We start from the raw sequence: 18,944 nt of genomic DNA on the forward strand, positions 1-18,944 counted from the left end.
ACAAAGTGATTCGCCTTAGCTCATATCCAAGATCAGCTGGCAAAGTCACATTTGTCTCTATTGTTCTGCAAATGCTTGCCCATCCAACTGACCAATGGGAGCACGTATGCTGACAATGGCACCTGTGGACCTGCATTTCACAACCCTGATCGAAGCTTCCAGAGTGTCTCACTGCACCATCCAGTGATCACACTCCTTGGTATCTACCCAAAGGAATTGAAAATGTATGTCCACACAAAGACCTGCACATGGAGGTTTGAGCAGCTTTATTCATAACTGCCAAAACTTGGAAGAACCAAGATGTCCTTCAGTAGGATAAATAAGCTGTGGCCCAACCAGACAGTGGAATGTGATGCAGCATTAAAAAGATAAGCTAGCGGGGCGCCTGGGTGGCTCAGTGGGTTAAAGCCTCTGCCTTCAGCTCAGGTCATGATCTCAGGGTCCTGGGATCGAGCCCCGCATCGGGCTCTCTGCTCAGCGAGGAGCCTGCTTCCCCTTCTCTCTCTCTGCCTGCCTCTCTGCCTACTTGTGATCTCTCTCTGTCAAAATAAATAAATAAAATTTAAAAAAAAAAGATAAGCTAGCAACTCATGAAAAGACATGGAGGAACCTTAAATCCTTATTACTAAGTTAAAGCAGCCTCGTCTATGAGAAGGCTACGCACTGGATGATTTCAACTACGTGACATTCTGGAAAAGGCAAAACTGTAGAGACAGTTTAAAAAAAATCAGTATAGTCAGGGGTTCAGAAGGAGGGAGGGATGAACTGTCAGAGCACAGAGAATTTGGAGGGCAATGAAACTGTTCTGTATACTGTAATAGTAGATGCATGTCATGGTACTTTTGTCCAGACCCACAGGATATACAACACCAGGCGCAAACCCTGATGTAAACTGTGGATGGTGGGTGATAATGTGTCGGTGTGGGCTCATCATTATAACAAAGGCCCCACTTCCGAGGGTGGGGGGATTGCTGGCCATGCAGGAAGCGGGTGTGTGGAGGGGGCAGGAAGTATATGAGAACTCTGCACTTTCTGCTCAAATTTGCTGTGAACCTAAAATTATTCAGAAAAATAATCTATTAAAAAGCAAACAAGGGCATCCGGGTGGCACAGTCAGTTAAGCGACTGACCCTTGGTTTTGGCTCAGGTCATGATTTCAGGGTGATAAGACAGAGCCCCATATTGGGCTCCACACTCAACGGGGAGTCTGCTTGAGATTCCCTGACCCTCTCCCTCTGCCCCTCCCCCCCCAAAATAAATAAAATCTTTTAAAAAAAATCGAAAAACCAAACAAACCGTCAGGGTGGAGGCTCCAAGCCCTGGCTTATGTTTCCCCTAGAATCTGACCCCTGCCTGCCTTTTCTTCTTCCCTTCCTCTCCTGGGCTTCCTTGCCCACATTCTACAAAAAGGAGGCAGGAAGTGATGTTTCGGTGGGTGGTCATGCTAAAATATCTGCTCTCAAATGACCCACTTTAGAATGGCCTTCAGGTTCTAACACGTGTCCATGGCTAGAAAACATACCAGATGAAACTGAACTGTGATTAAGATCTTGGCTCTGGGGTCTACCTCCTGGTGGTGGATCTTGGCTCTTCCAGGGGCTGGAAGCATAGCCTCTTTTCCTGTAATGTGAGTGTTAGAGCATCAACCCCTCCTAGGGTTTGGGGAGGACGAAATGAGATGAGGTGTGCAAAGTGTGTTGTATGAGGCCTGAAGAGACAGAAAAACTTATATACAGCCCCTAAATCTGACATATTAGATGCAGAAGCTGATATCCTCGGGCCTGGGGTTGAATAGGGGGACAAATGTCCAGCTTTGGAGTCAGAGATGAATTGCTGCCAGGGAAATCTGTAACACCTTCTTGGTAAGGGTGAGATTAGAACAAGGCCTCAAAGAATGGGTCCTTCATTCATTCATTCTTTTAGCACAGATTTATGCAGTGTTTGCTGCTTTCCAGGCAGGGCATAGGAATAACTTGAACAAAGGTCCTGTGGCAGGAGGGGCAGGGCATACCAGGGGAAAAAAGGAGTAGGTGGCATTTAGGGATGGTTGGTGGGAGATCAGCATGACAAGGTCCCCATGGCTTGGACACTGTGGAACTGTCTGATCTTTGCCAGAATGATGAGGTGACTTAGTATGGTAGACAGGAAAGTATCCTGTTCAGCTGTTCCTTCGGGAAGGCCTGCTGTGAAGAGGTTAGCTGGATGACTATTCTCCACCCCTGTATGTATATCCAGGCGCAGAATGAAGACTAGAGACCAATGAACCAAAGTGCTAGTGGAGGTTTATCTCTAAATAGAGATATTATTTTCTTTATGCCTTTCTGTATTTTAAAATGCTCCCTTGTAAACACAGATCATGCAAATAATCTGAAATATATGTTTAAATGCATTTTTTAATTAAAGCTTGAGTGGGGTCTCACTTTTGGGAGCAAATGATGAAGCCTATCTGTCCTTTGGGCCTTGAGGAACAAGCCTTCCCATTGCAACAGAGCACTGTGACTCCCACCTTACAAGGAGGCCTCAGCTCTGCTCTAAAAGGAGGAATTTGGCATGTGGTGTCAAGGTTACAAGCTTGGGCTCAAATCCTGACTCTACTATAGACTGGCTCTATGACCTTGGGCAACTTTTTCTTCTCTTGAGTCTTGGTTTCCTCACCTGTAAAATGGGACTAATAATAGTCTTTATATCATAAGACTGCTATGAGGATTCCACAAGCATTTGTGTTATGATAGATGGAGAAACTGAGGGCCAGAAAGGACATGGGAGCTGTCCAGGATCAAACAGCAAGGAAAGGTAGAGCCAGGCTAGAAACCAAGGCTCTCCCAACTGAGGCCAGTGTGCATTTCCCCCTGTCTCCACTCAAAGCCAACTGGTGGCTTCATCCCTCACAGTCCCTGGGTCTACCTCACTCATGGCATAGATGAGGAAACCTGCAGGACAGGGCCATGGATGAGAGTCATGAACAGTCTCCAGCCTCTCTCAATGCTCCCTACCTTCTCTGCACCTCTGCATTTGGTGAGTCTCATGACGTAGTCTGAAATATGTTCTTGACACATCGATTGACACAAGTGAGTCCCTACCCCATTAATCCCCCAGGCCTTCTATGCAGGAATGTTTGCTTTGGAGGTTTTGGATGGATGTGGTAAGATTGAGGGCTTCTCATCAGTTTCCCAGCTGTCCATCACCCAGTGCCACGTCTCCCCAGCAAGGGGGCCACTCACCATTTATAAAGTCTGCCTCACTCCAGAGCCCATCCAGAATCAACTGACGGAGACCCAGGGTGTCCGAGTGGTCCTGAAACTGACTCTTCTTACCTGGGATTCCCACAGGTACTGCCCCAAGATGCTGAAAGTATCAGGTCTCCTTCTTATCCTCTCTGGGCTGCTTGCCCTACTGTCTGCTCAATATTTGAATAATTGAATCACCTGTGGGTCTGTTATATTGTATATTTTAATTTCTTGGATTTCAATCCATTTGTCGTGTGTGTGTGTGTGTGCGCGCACACGCGTGCCTTGTACTTTTTCACTGGATGCTAGACATGATAAAAATCATAGAGGCTCTGAATGGTCCCATCTTTTTCCAAAGAGAAAGACAGCCAAAAGATAGAATATAAGTGGCTTGCTTTGATTCTTCTGAGGCTTAGATTTATGTTTTATGAGGGTAAAAACTATTTTGATTTTGCTCTTACTCTTCAGGGGAAGCCTTTATTTCTAGGACATGCCATTTCTCCTACAGCGTCTCCTACATCTTTTGGATCTTACCTAAAAGTCCAAGATGTTTATCAAGGCCACTCCATCTTAATAAGGTTTGAATTCAAACCAGTGTCTCCCCAGCACCACACAGGGGAGGTGCTGAAATCTCTGCTCGGCTTTTTAACTCTCAGCTGCTATTTTCTGCCAATGTCTCGGAGTCTAAAGATTTTTTATGCCAAATACAATGTGTTTGGGTTTCCCCACACACAACCAGGCAATTCTCTGACACTAGCTGAGTGTCCTACAATTCCCCTCAATTCTGACACTCTGTACCCAGAGATGGCATCAGATGGCACCACAGCTTAAGGGCTATGTTCCAAGAGATTGTCCTCACTTCACATGCCAAGCTCAAGTCCATGTGGTGGACTTGCTTGTGTTTCTGACTGACCAGCTACTAATCAAAGGTTCCCATAACCTCCAACTTAAGTTTAATTAGCTTGCTAGAATGGCTCACGGAACTCAGAGAAATATGTCACCGCCTAGATGACTGGTTTGTTATAAAAGAATACAACTCACGAATAGCCAGGTGAAAGAGATGCATAGCACAAGGAATGGGGATAGATGTGTGGAGTTTCTACACACTCTCTGGGGGCACCCCCTCCCTGAATATCCACATGTCCACCAACCTAGACCCCCTTCCTTTTGGGTTTTTATGGGGGCTGCATTACATCGGCACGACTCATTCAACCATTGGCCACTGGTGACTGAACTCAATCTTCAGCCCCTTTCCTCTTCCCAGAGGCTGGGGGGTATTGGGAGGTGGGACTGAAAGGTCCAAACCTCTAATCACCTGGTGGGTTCCCCTGAAAACTCACCCCCATCCTAGGTGCTTTCCAAAAGTTATCTCATTAACATGACGAAAGATAACTTTACTTCTCTCATCACTTAGGAAATTCCAAGGGAGCTCTGTGCCAGAAATGGGGCAAAAACCAAATACATATTTCTTATTATGAATCATAATATCACAAGTCTCACACTGCACAGGTGAGCTTAAGGCCAGTGAGTTGAGGGAAGTCTGTACACTGATTTCAGAAGTCTTTCCCTGTGGTACCACCTTCTGTGGGATTCTGTTCCTCAAGTCCCAACTACTCTGAAAGCCCCCAATACAACTCTGCCTCCTCAGCCCAGTGAGACTGATCCCTTTGTTTGGACTCTATTTCCCCATCACAGGACCGACCTTAGGCAGAAGTTGGGGTGAATGTGGAGCTCACCTTAAAAGATACTCTTTCCTAAGAATCACAGGCTCTCCAATTCTACCTGCGTAGTTTCTCATCGATACCCTTGAACCACTGTTTGATATATTTTCATCTTTTATAGTTGATTTTAATGGGAAGGTTGGTCTGGTAAATCTGTCATGACCAAAACCAGAACTCTGCAGCTAGAATTTGAACTTAGGGGCGCTGCAATGTTTCAGTTGGTTAAGCATTGGACTGTTGGTTTTCAGCTAAGTCATGATCTCAGGGTGGGGAGATAGAGCCCCAGGATGGGCTCTGCAGGGAGTCTGCTTGAGATTCTTTCCCCCTTCCTCTCCCTCATCTCTGCCCCTCTCCCTACTCTCTCTCTCTCTCTCTCAAATGAATGAATGAATGAATGAATTTGAACTTAGATCTTGCTTGAAATTTGTAACCACCCATTTAGGGCTCAGGTTGAGAAGTTCTAACACAGGAAATGCTGCATCCTTTAAAAAGTAACTTTAAGATTGGTTATTTCCAGAAAATGTTTTATGGGGAATAATATGGCAAGTGAGCCAAGAAAAACACCCAAGTATGTTCATCCCAGGGCTGTTTGAGATGTTAATACAAAAATGACCAAAAGGAAGAGACTGATTAAATAAAATTGTTCAATCCATACATTAGAACATTCTGCAGATAAGGAAGTAGAAAGACTATCATGATGTGTTGTCATTTGATAAAGTGATTCTATAGAAGCATGACAGGGCAATCTTGTTTTTCCCATAATGTTACATGAATGCATATGTGTACGTGTGTGTGTGTGTGTACACACGTGTGAGTATATAAAGAAAAGCTTCTCAAAGAAATTACAACAGAATTTATTTATTTTTTTTTAGATTTTTTTTATTTTTTATTTATTTGACAGAGAGAGAGATCACAAGTAGGCAGAGAGGCAGGCAGAGAGGAGGAAGCAGGCTCCCTGCAGAGCAGAGAGCCCGACATGGGGCTTGATCCCAGGACCCTGAGATCATGACCTGAGCCGAAGGCAGCGGCTTAATCCACTGAGCCACCCAGGCGCCCCTACAACAGAATTTAATCTCTGAGAATTTTTATTTATTTATTTCTTTCTTTGTATATTTCTTTTCTAATTTTTCTACTTGTCTGAAAACAGATCGTCAAAATTAAAATATTAAACCAAATGGGTCAATTTACATGGGATTGGTGACTGGGATGGGGCTCAGAGTCTTTCCTGAATTTGCCATGTGTCTAAAGAGAAGATTGGGCCCTACCAGAATCTACATGTTAGTCTCAGGTCCCGAAAGGGGACATTTGCACTGTCTTTTGACTGAAGCCTCTGAAAGTCCCACTACCATGTGCATGAATGTCTTTAACTCATGATGAGGTATAAGGTAAGTGCCAAGGTCCTGAGGACCTATCCCAGCCCAGGGAGCATTCCGTATAAGCAGAGGGTTCCAACCCAGAAGCACTGCAAACTGGAGCATGGTCTCCACATACTTCAGACAAACCCTTGTTCCTTGGCCTGAGGGATAGATCCATGCCACTGAGCCCATGTTTCCCACCAACGCAGAAAGGTAAGTTCTTTGAATTACCAGATGAAGATCATCATAATCATAAAGCTCACCAGCATAATGGCAACCATTTACGGAGCACTTCCAACAGGTAGAGTGCTGCACTCGGTATTCGTAAGAAGGCTGAGGGGGAGTATGTGTATGTATGATCCACATTTTCCAGATGAGGAAACTGAACCTCCAAGACCCTGCATTTCCCAGATTACCAGAAAGTGGGTGGCAGAGCTGGGATTCCATCCCAGGCCTGTTCTGTCTCTGAAGCCAGGGCACACCAAAGCCTCCTGTAAAATGAGGATAATATGTCCTCCACCCAATGTCATGTGGTGAAGCAACTTGCCCTAAATCCCACAATCCTACACCTGGTAAGAGCTGGAGGGCTTCCGACACTATTCTTGCAACTGTAGCACATGCAGCCTCTCACAGGGGGCAGTGAGCACCTCTACCGGGGAAGACTATACCCAGGCAGGAAAAACTGTACATCCAGCACCCTTGGGCATATATACAGGTTGGGTGGCCTTGGGCCACTTCACGTCCTGGACTCTTCATTTCTAGCTCTATACTATGAGGAGAAACGTGTCTCCTCTCTGAAACTTACTGGCCCCACCTATAGAATAGACAACATGAGTTCTGTAGCCACCATAGACCCAAGCTCTGGGGAGACCCTCTCAGAGAATGACCCCACAGCTGACCCTCTCTGCCTGCTCCCCCACAGGTACCTGACCCAAGATGCTAAAGGTCTCCGGCCTCTTCATTCTCCTCTGTGGGCTGCTCGCCTCATCCTCTGCTCAAGAGGCCCTATCCAGAGCTTCTTTCCAGATCAACAATGGTGAGACTGTCCTGCCTTGGGTCACACCTGGCCTTGTCAGAACCACAGGCCTCTCCTAAAAGCCTAGACCGTGAGCCATTGTAGGTTAAATTCTAATTAGCATCATGCCTGGGACAGAGTGAACATGATGAATCATTAGCTGCTCTGATCATCACAACATTACTATATTTAATACTGTTCTCCCAAGATTCCCCTCTTTCCTGTCTCCTTGCCCTGGTCTATCTATTAAAACCCACCATCAAAAGGCCCAGCCCCACCTGGACTGGCCTCTGCTCACCTCTCCTACCACTCCCCATTCACTGGCTACCCTCCTGCCACAGTAGCTTCCTCAACACATTGAGCACACCCCAAGACCTTAGCACTTGCTGTTCCCTCTGCCTAGAACACTCTTGCACTAACTATCAACATGGCTCCCTCCCTTCCTTCAAGTCTCTGCTAAAATGTTGCCTTTGCAGAAGACATTCCTTGACATCCTTGCATGCATTATTGCCCTTACCCAATACTCTCAATTCCTCAGTCTGTCTTTTACTTTCCCTCATGACAGAAAGAGCTTCACAGGATGTATGGTATGGCTGTGGTGGTTAAAATAATGAAATGTTTTTCTAAATTCCTTGGGAAGTATCCCCTGCTCAGAGACTCCCCAAGTGATGCCCCTCACCACCCCAACCATCTCACCTTCCACCCCAGGACTCCAGCCTCCTCACCAAGAAAAATCTAATGAGTCAACACTTGGCAGAGCCCAGGAGCCACAGGACCTGGCTACAGAGCTATGGTTGATGTCCTTTCTGATTGCTTGGTGTCCGTGCCCAGCGGGTTCTTGAGTATTTTGAAACCAGCCCCTTCATAGCACTTATCTGCACTTGACTCACACATGTCCCTTTATTCACTACTTTATCATCCCTCTTCCCTCATCCCCACCAGAATGCCAGCTCCATGAGGGCAAAGAGTGCTGCCTGTTCTCACAGGTGCAGCCTGGTGTGGCCCTAGCACACAGTAGGCCTCTACAAATATTTGCTGAATGATTGTGCCTGCAATTTGGCCCAACACCAAGCAGGCCAGAAAAACTAGGTGAATGAGGAGTAAGATCCACACGTGGGACATGCTCAGAGGTCAAGGCTGCATCTGAGAATCTTTGGCACCTAAATGTCTAATGTTGGAGTTTGGGGGTCGGATATGTTTTTCAGCTTTGACACAAGGACTCCCTGGTACAAACATTCTCTCTGCCCTGCAGACAATTGACTTCCAAGGGTCACTGAAGAATGTCTTCAGCCTTGCAAGAGGAAACCACATCCTGGGCGGCCTGCTCACCAACGGAGATGCTAATTTTATGTAAGTGGTCTCAGATCAGAACCCCCCACGTCCAGACTGTACTGGTTTGTTGGTTTATAAGCACCCTCCTGGCATTTTCCTGACTCTACAGAAGCCCTTTCCTCAACTAACAGCCCTTCCCACTCCAATGGGCTAAGACCCACTGGTGGAGAGAAATTCCTACTGGGGGTAGAGACAAAAGCTAGGGAGATGCTGAAGACAGTTTCAGTCATTTTTTCTGGGAAGAGAATGGCTGCTTACTTCCAGTCTCTTCCCCTCTCTGAGACTCAACTCCTGCCCTGTTACATGGAGAACTATAGCATCTGACCCCATGGGACTGTCATAAATATTAAGTGAAATAATACTTAAAATGCACTTACACAGCTCCCCAGTCAACAGTACCAGTTAAGACAACCTCTGTTGTAATGTGGCAATCACAAAAATTGATGCCACCTCACCACCAGAGCTTAGAAGACCCAGGTCCCTCTTAGTATGTTCAAAACTGCCGCTGATTCCCACCCCCTATTCACCCCACACCCATCCCAGCCTGCTCCTCCCCAGCCCAGCTGATCTTAGATAATGAAACTCCACCCATCTGGTCTCTCTGACCTAAATCCTGACACCATCCAATGCCCCTCTCCTCACTCACTCCCCCAGGCAGCCTCTCCACACACCGTCAGCCAGGCATCTGACCATTTTCTCCACCTCCTCTGGTCTGAACCACCATCATCTCCCTCTGACTAATGGTCCCAGGTCCCCTTGCTTCCACTGCAAGCCCCCTCCTACTCCATTTTGTTCCATCCATATTCAGAAGCCTCGTTCTCAGCAGTCAGCCAGACACTGTAACTCTCTTGCTCAAACCCTCCAATGTCTTCAAGTTGCTCAGAACCAAACCCAAAGGTCTTACCATTGGCCCACAAGGCCCCCTGTGACCCAGCCCTGACTGCCCTCTCCCCTCCCCCCTACCCACCTGCCACACTGAGCCCATTGCTGTTCCAGCTTCAGGGCCTATGCACTTACTCTGTCTTCTGCCTGGCCCTTTCTTCTTCCCCTGGCTATCATGACCCTAACTTCATTCATGACCCTGCCCCAGTGTCACCTGCTGTGAGAAGCCTTCCCTGACGCTCTAAAATATCACTCCTCCCAGTGTCATCCTCTTCACCTGATCCCACTAGTCTTTTTCTTCACTGCACCCATCACAAGACACATTCTGTATGCATTCACTTACTGTGTTTATTGTTTTACACATATATGCTCTGCCCAAGCTGTCTATAGCTTTCCGTCTTCTACTCATCATTTATTTACTCATTTATTCCAGCCTGCTTGGTATTGGCCAAAGAGCTAGACATGACCATTCTGTGATGCATTAAGGCAACAGGTTCTTTTTGCTTAGGACCATATTCTCTGAGCGTAACAGCTATGCAAAAAATTACATGATTAATGAGTCAGTAACCATCTTTGCATACGTTCAGCTTCTGCTCTGCAAGGGACCTGCCTTTGCACAAAGTGGGGTCCATCTAGGGCTAGAATCATAACCTTCCCTGTTGTGCTGTTTTTTCACCCAGGGTACAGATCACAGACTTTCGACTCCTTCAGGTCTACCTTGAGAATTCCCCTAACTTCAAGGGGGTCGAGTTACGGATACCATTAGCATTTTCCGTACAAATAAAGTAAGTAACACTTTGTACAGTTCCATCCACATTCGCTCCGATGTGTGGGTGTGGGAAGCAGCCATAACTAAAGGGTGTCCGGTGGAAGTCTCATTGTGTGGTTGGGGCAAACACACCCTCCATCTCTGGGCCTGCGCCACTCTCTATGGTCAGTTTAGAGCATGGGAACACTTGAATGTCTCCAAGCTGGGGCCTCCCTAGGAAAAACAGAGCAGGCTGAGCCAGTTTCCTTTCTCTGCTTTATACAGAAAGCCCCACCCTCATTTATTTGGATTTCCTGAACCCACTCCCCTCAAGACTGAATACAACTTAAGACAATGACACAGAATCTGCTCTAGACCCCAATGCCCCTTGGCACCATTGCCTAGAGATTGTGCACAGATGTGTTTAGTTTGGTCTGTACAGTGTATCTCCAGGGAGAACAGGCCTTCTTCATTCATCCCAGCTGTCACCCCCTTTCTGTAAAACCAGACCTTGGTCTCCCTTATCCATTTCCAACTCAAGCCTGGCCCTGGAGGCAATGGCATTTTTGACCTCAAGAACAGTACTTTCCGGGGCACCTGGGTGGTTCAGTGGGTTAAAGCCTCTGCCTTCGGCCCGGGTCGTGATCCCAGGGTCCTGGGATCAAGTCCCATATTGGGCTCTCTGCTCAGCAGGGAGCCTGCTTCCCCCACTCTCTCTCTACCTGCCTCCCTGCCTACTTGTGATCTCTGTCTGTCAAGTAAATAAATAAAATCTTAAAAAAAAAAGAGTACTTTCCAACAAAGTCACAGTTTCTCAGATTTGATAGGATTCTATACTTAGAATCAACCATTTCCTTTCTAATTGTCCCTGGAGCCAGAGATAGGGGGTATCAGTTAAACGCCCTGAACACGGACCTGCCTGGCTTCCCACTGGTTGGATGCACGATTTGGAGAAAGCCATCCCTATTCACCTGAATCATCTCTTTTGAAAAATGAGGAAATGATCTTTATAGGGTAATTTCTAGGGTCTGTGCAAACATATGAGAACACTCATTCTGGAAACAAATGGGAGGAAAGTAAGCTCTGTTGCTCTCTCCCACTAGCCTTCGTTCTTCCCTCCCACAGATTTCCAGCTCTTAATCCCTACATATTCCATGTACGGACAGATATGAGAGTCCAGCTTTATTTAGAGAAGGGTGTAGACAACAAATACCGACTTGCCTTTGGACATTGCAGGATTGCACCTGACACTGTATGGATCCAGTCCGAAAATCTGTAAGTTCTCCTTGTTTCTCTCTCTCTGCATCCCACTGGTTGGGACATAGCCCCAATGAGGCTTCACCTGAAAGACCTCACCAGCAAAACAATCCCTTCTCAGGGCGCCTGGGTGGCTCAGTGGGTTAAAGCCTCTGCCTTCGGCTCAGGTCATGATCTCAGGGTCCTGGGATCCAGCCCCCATCAGGCTCTCTGCTCAGCAGGGAGCCTGCTTCCCTTCCTCTCTCTCTGCCTGCCTCTCTGCCTGCTTGTGATCTCTCTCTATATATATATCAAATAAATAAATAAAATCTTTAAAAAAACCCTTCTCCAATGAGCCTTTTGTGCATATGGGGTTGTGTGTCTTACAAAAAGAACTTCATGTCATTTTAAATTTCTGTTTAATATGAAAATTGCATTTTCACTGACATGAAAAGAAATTCACTGAATAGTATCGAGGACAAACAAAGGAGGCTCACTCCTTTATTGGCTGACATTTAGATTATTTCTGAATTTTTTGCTACTATAAGTAATCCTGAATATTTTGGTGCCGGAAATTGTAGATTCCTAAGATTACTGAAAGAGTACAAGCAGTTTTATGACTTTTAAACTTGAAGGTATGTCATAGTTTTAAGTCATTCCAAATCCCTTACCAGGGTCTGCGTTGGTGGTATAGTGGTGAGCATAGCTGCCTTCCAAATCCCTTACCAAATACCATAGAACTGACATAGAACTCTCGCTGGCATTGGTCAAATTTCACCCCATAGTCAATCTGGATCAATTATTCTCATTTTTACAACTTTTTTCTTCAGTAAGGATTTTCAGCAGAAAATCCCATAGATGCCATTCTCTTGACTACCAGTAGAACAAGGATTTCACCATCTGTTTATTGGTCTGTGACACCTTCTCTTCGGAGTAACTGTTTTCAGAAGTTTGCCCTTTTACTAAGTGTTATCTTCTAAATTTATAATCTCTTTTTTTACAATCTTATTTTATATGATTTTTTTAAAATTTAGGCTCATGTCCATGATTAACTGAACCCAACAGTCATCACCAACCTATTATACTTCAGGTCTTTTTCATTTGTTAATTCTTTCTTTTGATTCATCTCCCAGTTGCTCACTCGATCAAGAAAGATCGAGTGTGAAATCCTTTCTGAGCTCTTACACCTCTGGTAATGTCCTCCTGTCCTGTTCCAGTTAACTAAACCCTTGATTCACAACCATTTCTCCCAGAGGAAATTCTGTCAATGTGGCTCCATGCCCTTTGAGATGTTGAAGAAAACTAGTCTTTCCTTTGAGGGACATCTGAGTCCTCAGGCCGGAAGTGGTAGATTAGCTGATTTATATATAAAGCAAACACTCTGCCTGAGAATGAGATTTACCCTTACCTATAAGGATTATTGACTGAGTCAGGAATCTGAAGACATACTATATTGCTATTTCCTTGCTTCCTTCTCCTCTCCCTCAACAGAAGAATGATATTACAATACTCCTTCCATGAAGGCATGACCATAGGGCTAAAGAAAAAAGTTTTGTTGGAGTATTAGATAATGACAGTGATGTGGTTTTGGAATTAGACGAAGTTCAGTGGGGTGGAGTCCAGAGCCCACAACCAAGAAAGAATTCTTGAGATGTCTTTGGTGCAAAATGGTAGTTTATTAAAGCACGGGGACAGGACCTGTGGGCAGAAAGAGCTGCTGCACCAGGGTAGTTTGGTGTGGCTGATTATATACTGTGGGCTCAGGGGAGGTAAGAAAAAAGGGAGGTACTTTCATATGTTAAAGACTCACAGGATACTGGAACCCTTGCCGTTGTCAAGTGAAGGTTGTTTTTCCTTCTAATAAGGCAGTAACAGTAAGATAGTTGGGATCTTCCTGGACAAACAGTACACTCTGCCTGCTTCAAGTACATCTATGGGCTGCAGATTATAAGGACGTTTAATTGTATCTACATTTCCTTCTGGAAGCTAGGTTATTGACAGAAATGGTTTGTTCTTGTAAATTGCTAAGACATTTGTAAACTAATGGAGACTCATGTCCTGCAGGATTGTGATCTCTATAAATCAACTATTTGTTTTTCCTTTCCTTAGCTTTAGGGCAGCCAGGAGTGCATGAGGAATGTCACATATATCCCGTGGTCGGGGAGGGGGGGTGTGTTGTGGGGTGTCAGCTCTGCTTTGTCCTAACTGTGCCTTCTGCTCCCTCATCAAGGGGAACAGGAAAGTGCCAGAAAGAGTGATCAGGACCCAAAAGGGTGATAGAAGCTGAAGAAGGGATTCCAGGAGAGAGAACAAAATAGGCAAGAAGGAAGGGGTTTCATGGGGAACAATGATGAGGGCAGGGTGATTTCAATTGAAAGATTAATTTTAAGGAGCCCTAAGAGGTAGGTTGCAGTGGAAGGGCAAGCCTGGGTCATGGAATGCCCTGGAAACAGGAGGCTTAAATAATGTGGGGTCAGCTAAGCACAAAAGTGATGTAAATAAAGGAGAGTTTGGGAGAATTTAATCTGTTCTACTTTCATTCTTCATTTAGCGTCACCCCAATGAAAAAAATTTTTGTGGAAAACGTAGAGAGAGTCCTGGGAGACCTGATAATCCATAATTTGGAAGCAAAAGTAAGTATACAAACCCAGACTACTTCGGTTTTTTAGTCTGAGACCTAGAGTTTGGTGGACTATATCTTCTTAATAAACTAGAAGGAAATCGGGACACCCGGGTGACTCAGTCAGTTAAGCGTCTATCTTTGGCTCAGGTCATGATCTCAGGGGTCCTGGGATCCAGCCCCACATTGGGTTCCCTGCTCAGTGGGGAGTCTGCTTCTCCTTCGCCCTCTGCCCCTTCCCAAATTTAAAGATTTTAAATAAAATCTTTAAAAGGGAAATCTTCCAGGAAGGAGAGTTGGGGAGAGCGGAAGTGGCATTTATCAAGCTCTCACTGTGCAACCAGCACTGGTAAAGTGCTTTCCAGGTATTATTTAATACTTAAAGTCAAAATCGGCGTCTGGGTGACGAGATAAGCTGATAAGCCTCTCCAAGACTCCATTTCCTTATCTCTAAAACAAGTATAAGTAATCATAAAATGAACAGCTAATATTCATTAAGCACAAAGGCATTGTGCTAAGGATCTTTCATGAATTTTCTTATCCTCCAAACAATCTCATATTCTAAATAACAGTATGATGTCCACTTTCCACATTTAAGAAAAAGTTCCAGAGATGGCCAGTGACTTACCTAAGTCACAGAGCTGCCACATAGTTCAGCTGACATGTGACCCCAGGCAGGCTGTCCCCCCAACCCCCTGCTTGGTTGTCCCTAGGATAGATTGTCTTAGAAGGAGAACTTGCCTTGATTGCCCCCTGAATATTCACACTCCATTGGTGGAGCCCTCGTTCTGACTCTTGCATACTTTCTTGTCTTTCAGATGTGTCCGTTCATTAATTCATGTCTTTATAACCTGAATCCGCAAGTGACTAACGAACTGATTAGTAAGTGCTGGTGGTGAGAAGACCAAGGAAGACCCCAGGAGAAAGCTCAGACTCCTCCCTCACGTTTATCTCCTCTCCCCTAACACTTCTCTCAGACAAAACATCCCATCCTCAATGAGGCAGAATGGTTCCTGCTAACTCGCTCCTCGTAAACTCAGCTGCCGCTTACTGAGGGAGTCCAGGGTCCCATGCCCAGGGTCAAGTACGCCACCTGCACTGGCCATTGAAATCCTCCATCACTAGCCAAATACATGCTGGTTTCAATTCCATTCTGGCCCCAAAAGCCTAGAGAAGCTAAACTATAAATGGGAGCTTCTCTGGGGAAGAAAAGCTGCCTGATTTCTCCTTTATCCTTCTAGATTGGATGTTACATAATGAGCAGAAAATTGGCCTGGTTTTAGCCCAAAGACTGCCTCCTTCCAGTAGACCCTACCTCCAGCACCCAAAGTTTCCAGGTCTGCCAGAAGCCAAGCAGGCAGCTGAGGCCCCCAATGGGAATCTGAAAACCAGTAGAATTTCTGGGCTGAAAGGACTATTCCTCCATTCACTGAAGATTCATTCATCCTACCAAGGGTTAGCTGCTGGAGTTTCTAAAGTTCCTTTAAATTCTCTCTCCCAGCAAGCAGTTTTCTGGCCTCTGCTCACATACTTTCACTGACACAGAGCTCACTACTGATGAAGTAGGAGCTTGAGGCAATTAATCTGAATGAGTCCTAAAGCTCTCAAAATGTGGCTCCCATACTCCCCCAAAGTAAAGGTCAGTGGAGTAGCTTGACCAATACCCTCACTCTGCTGATACTGGGCCACCATTCTGGAGACATGGCTAGCCAAATGGGGACCAGCTGCTGTGATGCCAACTTCCTCCACGGTCTTGTTTCAGTGTATAGTTCTTAAGTTACTAGCTTGGAAGGGAGCAGTTGTTCCCAATTTACAGATAAAGAAACCAAGGCCCAGAACTGTCAGTGAAGTGATCAGAGATGCCCGAGACTAAGTAGAGCCTCCAGCCCCACCCACATGTCCCCAAGTGTTTGGTTCATTCCCTGACCCTGCTCTGCCCCCGTCTGGAGCAGGAGAAAACTCCTTTGGCCTCTCGGATCCTCCTTCACTCCCACTGTCTCAGGGTATCTGTTCTGCCTTTAGGTCTGCTGATGCAGCAGGATAGGTTCCAAGCCACCATCCAAATGCCCTCGAAGTAAAGGAGCCACGGTTGCACCAGTCCGGTGAGAGATCAGAGCATATTTCCATTCCTTAGTGACGGCACTTGGCCTTTAGGGTCATTATAGATGGGCCATTCACTCACCCGTAAAATTTCAGTTAAGCTTCTACTATGTACTAACTGCTAGGGATGCGGCCATGAACAACACAAGACTCTGTTCTCTTGGTGTTTCTATCCTAGTTGAATGTACTGATAATGAACTAGGAAACAAGTGCAGAGCCAATTAAATTCCAGAGGGTGGTAGGTACTATAAAGGATACCAAGTAGAGAGTGAGAGAGTGACAGGGGCAGGGAGGGGCAGAGAGTAGAGGCAGACGGAAGGCTCTGTGAGATCTTTCAGCTGAGCCATGAATGATAGGCAGGAGTTGTGCTAAGACTGAGGGGAAGAACATCACAGACAGAAGGAGGAGCATGTGCAAAAGCCTCGAAGCAGGAATGAGTTTTCCTTTGGGGAGCAAGAAAGGAGAGCAGTGTGACCGGGATGTGGAAGGGGCTCAGTCAGAGGAGGCATCTTTCTGTAAAAAGAGTTTTATTCATGTATCGTGTATTTATTTGCAACTATTCTATGTTGAACACACACTTGCTCAAGTGTCACCATCTCAGGTCTCTCAAAAAAAGCCAGGCCACCTGGGTGGCTCAGTGGCTTTGGCCTCTGCCTTCGGTTCAGGTCATGATCTCAGGGTCCTTGGATCAAGCACTGCATCAGGCTCTCTGCTTAACAGGGAGCCTGCTTCCCCCTCTCTCTATGCCTGCCTCTCTGCCTACTTGTGATCTCTCTCTCTCTGTGTCAAAGAAATAAATAAAATCTTTAAAAAAAAAAGCATATCTGCCACTCTCTTCCCTCCTTATTTTTTTTCACAAAATTCATTATTATCTGACTTTTTACAACTCTGTTTCTTTTCTGTCTCCAGTACTAGAATATTTATTTCATGCAAGCAAGGACTTTTTCTTATTCCCTGTTGTATCCCAGGTGCCAGCATTACAAAAATGAATTAGACATAGCCCTAAGAGCCCCAGCCTAATAAAGGATAAGACAAATAAATAGGCAATTTTAGATGTAGTAAAGTATTCTGGCTGGGAGTTTGTGGAGGTAGAGAGGCAAGATCCAGCAACACTGCCTGGGGTCTTCCACAAGGGCTGCAAGAGGATGCAGGATTTAAACTGGATGTCGAAGAATGATTAAGAGTTTCTGTATAGGAAAAAAAATTAAAAGCAGAGGATACGGCACACCTGGGTGGTTCAGAGGGTTAAGCCTCTGCCTTCAGCGAAGGTCATGCTCTCAGGGTCCTGGGGTTGAGCCCCGCATCAGGCCCTCTGCTCAGCAGGGAGCCTGCTTCCCCCTCTCCCTCTGCCTGCCTCTCTGCCTGCTTGTGATCTCTCTCTCTCTCTCTCTCTGTCAAATAAATAAATAAAATCTTAAAAAAAAAAAGCAGAGGATACATAATGTGCAAATATACAGGAGCAGGAAAGGACCTGATGCTCTCAACAATGGGGCAGAAGCTCTAAGTGACTCATCGTAGGAGTCATGAAAGATGGAGGCATGCGCGGTAAGGATAAGTTTGTAGTGAACTATACACATGCTTTCTGAGAACAAGGGTTTATGTGATGGGTCGAGCCACCAAGAAGAAGGTGCAGTCCATAAAGGGAAGTTAAGAAACTGAATGGCCAACACTATAATTGAATCCATATCTTCGGGTTGATAGCTTAGTTACGTAAGATTCTAAACTAATGTTGTCCAATAGAAATATAACACAAAATACACATGTAACTTAGAATTTTCTAGTGATGAAATTTTTAAAAGGAAAAGGAAACAGATTTATTTAGCAATATATTTCATTTGTCAAGTATATTCAAAATATTATCATGTCAACATTTAATATAAAATTATTAATGAAACATTTTATCTTCTTTTTTTGTGCTAAGTCTCAATATCTAGTGTGTATTTCATACTTACAGAACATTTCAATTTGGACCAGCTGCAATTTAAGTGCTCAACATCCACATATGGCTAGTGGCTGCCATACTGGACAATGCAGTTCTAACTTGCTGCCAGCTACAGCACTCTGAAAAGCCTAGAGCATCTCATTTTATACCCACCAATACATCTAGTCTGCCACCTGTCATAGCAGCTCCAAACCATGCCATATTCACTCTACAGGTATAATTGGTTCAACCTAGAAAGTATTCTGGTTTTTTTTAAGATTTTATTTACTTAAAAAAATGTTTATTTATTTGACAAAGAGAGAGCACAAGCAGGCAGGGTGGCAGGCAGAGGGAGAGAGAGAAGCAGGCTCCCCGCCGAGCTAGAAGCCTGATGCGAGACTCAATCCCAGGACCCCGGGATCATGAACTGAGCCAAAGGCAGCCACTTAACTGACTGAGCCACCTTTCTAGGTGTCCCTAGAAAGTATTTTGTAAATGTGACTCTGCTGCCAATATTAAAAATAAGAAATATGTCTTTTGATCAAGCAGAACAACTGGCAGTATTTTAAATCCTTGTGTCATGAAGTAAGTCAAGGTGAGAAGGAAGATCTATCTCAGTTGATGAGAGACACTACAGGGAACAGAATCCAGGGATAGGCAATCATGGATGTCCAGACTGGAATATGGTTCAGCACCATGGATAGTGGACAGCAGTCCAAGGAAATGCGCCAGGGAGAGGAAGAGGCTTTAAGCTCTCGTTGACACCTCCTTAAAAGGGGTATGAGGT

General features: G+C 45.3%; 1 protein-coding gene across 1 annotated transcript; it reads left to right on the forward strand.

Annotated features, from left to right (window-relative positions):
• Positions 1-7,239: 7,239 nt before the first annotated feature.
• On the forward strand, positions 7,240-16,214 carry LOC123926522 (latherin-like). Its single transcript, XM_045980437.1, has 7 exons — positions 7,240-7,339; positions 8,524-8,668; positions 10,213-10,317; positions 11,406-11,555; positions 14,068-14,149; positions 14,955-15,018; positions 16,159-16,214. The coding sequence occupies exons 1-7, from the start codon at positions 7,240-7,242 to the stop codon at positions 16,212-16,214; spliced, it is 702 nt and encodes a 233-aa protein (XP_045836393.1).
• Positions 16,215-18,944: the final 2,730 nt, after the last annotated feature.

This window comes from Meles meles, chromosome 16 (assembly GCF_922984935.1).
Source record: "Meles meles chromosome 16, mMelMel3.1 paternal haplotype, whole genome shotgun sequence".
Lineage (NCBI taxonomy): Eukaryota > Metazoa > Chordata > Mammalia > Carnivora > Mustelidae > Meles > Meles meles.